Raw genomic sequence first — 5,820 nt, forward strand, 5'->3', positions numbered from 1 at the left:
TAGCCAAGAGCTATCGGGAAACACAGACACTCTTCGCAGGGAAACCACCCAACTCATATTACATAACATACCCATTGAATTATAAACAATATGCTTACAGAAATTAAAGACTCATCATGCTCGCTGATGGAGTGCTTAATGATTACAAGAAGGTTATAGAGTTCCCACCTGATTTGATGACAAGCTATGCCTACCTCGAGATCCTCAACCCACTGGTTCATCCTTTGATTCGATCATTGTTAATAGAGACTAACTGCTAAGCACACAAGCACTCTAACAGTTAGTCAAAAGGCTCATCACAATTTCATACAAGTCTCTAGTTAAAGACTAAATGAACTATCTAATTGTTCTAAGCCCGTTTATGATTCTACCCCTTTCCATTATCTGACTTTAACATAGATAAGGTTTACTAATCTAATTAGATTGAATCTATAATCCATTAGTTAAGTCTTATGAACATCTGCATCTTTGTAGAATAAGCCAAAAGCTAATTCAGACCACAAGGTCCAATTCATGTTCAATAGGAAAACTAGATTTAAGCCCAAGTCCACTAATGTCGCCCCATTAACACAAGTCCCAGTCCAACTGGTCAGCTAACAGTGAAAGAGTCAACTAACAGTCAACGTCTAGGTCTACGTCAAAGGTCAAGTCAATGGTCAAAAGGCCAAGTCAACGAGTTAAGTCACTGAGTCAACTCGGGTCAAGATATGGAACTTGGTGAGTCAAAACGATTCAACTCATTCAAATATCTGAGTCAAGATAGTCTAGGTCAGTCAGCTTCTGACTGAGCTGAAAAGTTCAAGGCCAAAGCCTTTGCACAGGCTAGAGGCTAGAGCCATTGCTCAGGCCAAAGAATACTAATGCACAAACAAAGTGCAACACCTAACCTGCCAAGACTAAAGTGATGCAATACTCTACAAGCCAAACATAAAACAACTCCTACTCTTTTAACAATTCAGTTCAATCTAAACAACATCTAAAACCCCAATGGATACAATTCAAACACCATACTTCCATCTCTAACTTTAATCTAGTACACCACCAAATCCTGACCTCTATTACTTTACATCTACCTGCACTTCAACAGCAACACATCAGTAGATACCCTCTTCTTGTCTCACTGCATCCAAACCATCACAACAGCACCATACTAAAATCAGCATCACCAACCTTTACTTCATACTCTTACCGGCTGCCCTGCATATGAAATACCAATAGCTTCTTTATTTCTTTATCAACAACCTGGATAATAACAGCAACTCCATTACATCTCAGACCACCCAACCATCTTGATTTAACTCTAGCTGAAATGCCACAACTTCAGACAATCTGCAACATTCACTCCCCGTGAAAAATCCTAAACATTCATTTAAAATCCCATTCAAACATAACTCATGCAATTCAACCACACTTATCACCATCTTTCTCTTGTTTACTTCAATACCACAGCCAATTCAACGCACTGTTGTTCCCATGAATAACATTTGTCGCTCATCTACAATTCTTATTGTATTAACACCACCGCCAGAAACCAACCTAGCATACACCTAACCTGCAACTCATTTCCACTTACAATTCCAGTTCCAACTGAAATTACACAGCTTCCAACAATCAATAACTGCAGCTCTGTTTCAACACAATCAATCTTCATCATCCTCTAGTCACAGAACTCTAATTTTGAATCACCAACAACACCCTAATTCACCAATTCATCTTCCTTATTCATAGTTTCTATCCCAGGAAGCCTAATCGCATCTTCAATTTATCCAAACCCTAACCTGAATCTCAAATTCCTAAAGAAACCAAAATTAAACCTTATACAAACCTAGAATATAATCAAACACAAACCCATGAAACAATTCACTAAATTAAACTCATATTCACAGAATTAAAAAGGAAATCAAATTAGAAATCCCAATTACCTTTTATCGATTCTTCAGCAGAACTGCTTCATCTCATCAACAAGTTAACAACCCTCTTAATATTCAGTTGCTACAACTCTATATCATCCCCGCTCTACACAAACTCAGAAAACAAACCAACTTCAGAAAACCCTAACTCACTGACTTCTCGATTCAACTTCCTCCTAAACTCAAACAGCAACAACATTTCCTCCATCACTTGATTCATGATCAAACTCTTCTTATCTCGATCTCAGAACTATATTCCATCTCCCAAAAACAACCAGAAGAGGAAACAAAGGAGGAGCAGAAGAAAAACGAAGAAAGAAGATGAAGAAAGAAGAAAGAAGGAATGAGCTTATCTGCTCGATCTGGGTTGATAAGACCAAAGAAAAATAATAAAGGCACCCACCCAAATGTTATGGACACCCAGGTCGGTCTAAGACAAAATCTTCAAACTAAACTGATAAGATCTTCTTCGTCCGGCATTCGATTGACGCGCTCGAGTAGTCCATCTCGCATAAATTTTTGAGACCTATCTAGTGATACTAATTTCGTAACTAGATCGTCGTTAGATTAATTTCTATTAATTTAAATCTATATTATCTAATCGAGTCATTAGCGGCTTAATCGTCTTTTAACTAGTCTAATAACGTTGACGTGCTTGAGGGCCTTTCAATTATGCACATGAGTACTAAAACAACTTTACTTCTGATGCTTAATATTTAAAAAAAATAAACTATTTTTGGTCATCTGTACTTTTGCTATCAGTCTTCTTCTTCTATCTCTAATGAAACAGATACCATTATAAATGTTCATCGAGTATCCTCTCTCTGATGCTCAGCAAATTCTGATGTAAACCAGGTACATAAAATACATCCATTATGTGTACATTTGAACCATAAAAGGAATTGTAGAACTATTACCAAACTTCACAGTTGATCTTACAGACTCATCATGCTTATCAAATACAGTATAAGCCCTATAAAATAATAGCATCGGGACCGGCAAAATTTATCAATTTATCGCGATATTAAATAATCGCATAAATTAATAATTATTAAATTATATATTAGTTTGTTTTTTGAAATATTGTCTAATTCTAAAAAAAAAAGTTTAACAAAATGAACCAATACACCTTATCTATTTCAAATTGTTTCCGTCATTGTAAGATTCGTTCAATGGATGACACCATATCGAACAATCCAAGTGAAGCGTTAAATAATAAAGGAACTAGATAATTGCAAAATTTAATCAATGGATGTTGAATTTCTTTTAAACTACCCTCAAAAGGATATTATTTCAGATTTGTTGACAGACGAAGAAATAATTGAGAGTGTCATGGGAAAAGGAGAAAGTGATGATATGGAAGTGGAAGATGAAAGTATAGGTACAGTGCCATCTTCCCGTAAAGAAGCTATCAAAGCTGCAAAGATATTGAATAGGTTTTTATTGTATCAGAAAACGACAACACCAAAAACTCTTTTAATGTTAGAAAAATCCAAGATGAGATTCAATGTGACATCAATTTTAAGAAAAAGCAAGTCACAATTGAATCTTTCTTTACCAAATTAGCATAAATGTAAAACTAAATTTATATAAATTGGAGAGTTATTAATTTATATATTCGAAGGGACCTATAGAAAGCTAAAAAAATTATAATTTTATAAATTTATCGAATTATTAATTTAGCACGTTGGTCACGACTCGGGACTGGCAAAATTTATTAATTTATTGTGATTATTAATTTATCGCGGATTAAATTATAGGGGTTCTACTGTAAGTCTTTTCTTCCGGACATATGATTGCTACAACTAGTATCTATGACAAGCAAGTAGCATGTTTTCAGCTTTCTGTTCTTCTTCTTCTTCTTGACTCTCATTTATATTTGCTTTGAAGTTAGCTTTGTAGTTATTTTCTGTTGTCTTTCTAGGCTTTGGACAATCAAAAGAAAAATGTCCAAAATCTCCACAATTATAACACTGAAGCTTTGCTTTATCTACTGGTTTTCTTCCCTGATAACCTCCATTATTTGATCTTCCTCCAAAATTATATCTTCCCTGATAACTTCCATTATTTGATCTTCCTCCAGAGTTACAATTTTCTTGATTGTTAGTCCATCTGACTTGACTTTGTAGTGCTTCTTCTACTGTTTTTGCAACAAATGCTTTTTCAAGTAACCTCTGTTCATAAGCCTGTAATGAACCTAATTGATGGTATATTTGGTCACAGGGGTGATGTTGTGGAAATAGATACTTGGCTTGGTGGTGCACCTGTAACAGGTTTCGCTAACCATTGGCTTCTTCGTAACGCCAATACCGGTGAAACTCTGGCTAAAGCTAATAGGTAATGATGACCTTACATACTTACAGTTTCCAGTCTTATTGCTGTTTACCTCATTGTTCTTGGTCTACTTTAAAATTAGTTTTAATGCAGTGTGTCGATTATGATGAATAAAAAAACAAGAAAATTGTCCAAAATGCCAGAGGAAGTAAGAGATTAAATGGCACCTCATACAATGGATTACCGCATCCTCGATAACATCAAACTGTCAAAGCTTCATGACAACACATCTGATTTTGTCCAAACTGGTTTAACCGTAAGTTAGCTCTATTTTGGTTGATTAATTAAGACTTATCTTGCTAGTTTCTCTCTTCTATCACCTTTCCAGCTTTCGCTCACATTGACGCCCATTTAGTAAGATCGACTAATAATAACAGTACAAAATGTATGCAGGCACGTTGGAGTGACTTAGATGTTAACCACCATGTGAATTTTTCCAATTACATTGATTGGATTGTCGAGGTAGATAAACAATTACTTAAGCAACTATTATGTTCTTATTTTCTTATTTCTTACTAATTGCTATATATCTTTTACATACCTATATTTGTTCGATACAGTCTGGCCTTGGTTTGTTTCTGAAAGTTAAAGACAATATATCAAATGCTTTTACAGAATGCTCCTATGATGATCTTAGAAAGTCGGGAGCTTTGTGACCTGACTCTGGAGTTTAGGAGGGAATGCAGAATAGGCGATGAACTAAAGTCTTTGACAAAAGTTACTGAAAATGGTGCTTTGTCACACTGGGTTTGCCCTTAATAATCTTAAATGGGTGTCTTCTTAGTCGTTATTAGTTGATCAGTCGGATTGTGACACGTGTGTCCCATAATTAGTCACTACTAGGGTTCGTTTATTGGGTGTTAAATGTGTGAAAAGAGACTTATCTGTTTTACCTGAACTTTGTTAAATGAAATACAACTTGGCTGCGTTCGTTTATCGAACCAGATTTTGGCTCAATCCATCAAGGATTTGAGATTTATCCTTCATTTCTAATCCTATTTCTCTGAGTATTAGTTGTTGTTGCGTCACAAAAATTGGTATCTAGAGCAGTTCAGATCCACCAAATTTTCATCGATTTTTTTTTTCCCATGACAATCAAATAAGTAAACGATAAGGTGGAAGCAATACTGCTTCCATTGCCAAACTACAAGCTAATTTCACTAGTTTCTCAGCAGATCTGACTTCTAAGTTCGATCTTCTTTTTCAGAAGTTTGATTCAATACCAGAACCTACTACTACTTCCCCTTCAGACCTTAATGGAGGTAATCGATTTTCACACTCACGTCAGAATCACTTTCATCGTCTTCCTAAGTTGCACTTCCCAAGATTTGATGGTGAGAATCCGAGAGCTTGGATTCAAAATAGTGAGAGATATTTCGAGTTGAATGATATTGAGGAACACAAGAGGGTCAATATTACTGCTATTTATCTTGAAGGTAAAGTTGAAACTTGGTTTTTAAATTTTCAAGTTAATAGACATCGAATTACTTGGAAAGATTTAGCTATTAATCTCTGTGCACGTTTTTTGAAAACCCTATTGAGGAGAATTTTGTTGGCAGTTTTAATAAGTTAGTAC

At 35.3% G+C, this 5,820-nt stretch overlaps 1 protein-coding gene across 1 annotated transcript; it reads left to right on the forward strand.

Annotated features, from left to right (window-relative positions):
- Window positions 1-3,158: 3,158 nt before the first annotated feature.
- LOC113352156 (palmitoyl-acyl carrier protein thioesterase, chloroplastic-like) lies at window positions 3,159-4,404 on the forward strand. The gene is made up of 3 exons (XM_026596013.1): window positions 3,159-3,346; window positions 4,134-4,247; window positions 4,338-4,404. The coding sequence occupies exons 1-3, from the start codon at window positions 3,159-3,161 to the stop codon at window positions 4,402-4,404; spliced, it is 369 nt and encodes a 122-aa protein (XP_026451798.1).
- The last annotated feature ends 1,416 nt before the right edge of the window (window positions 4,405-5,820 follow it).

The sequence above is a fragment of the Papaver somniferum genome, chromosome 2, assembly GCF_003573695.1.
Source record: "Papaver somniferum cultivar HN1 chromosome 2, ASM357369v1, whole genome shotgun sequence".
NCBI classification, from domain to species: Eukaryota; Viridiplantae; Streptophyta; class Magnoliopsida; order Ranunculales; family Papaveraceae; genus Papaver; species Papaver somniferum.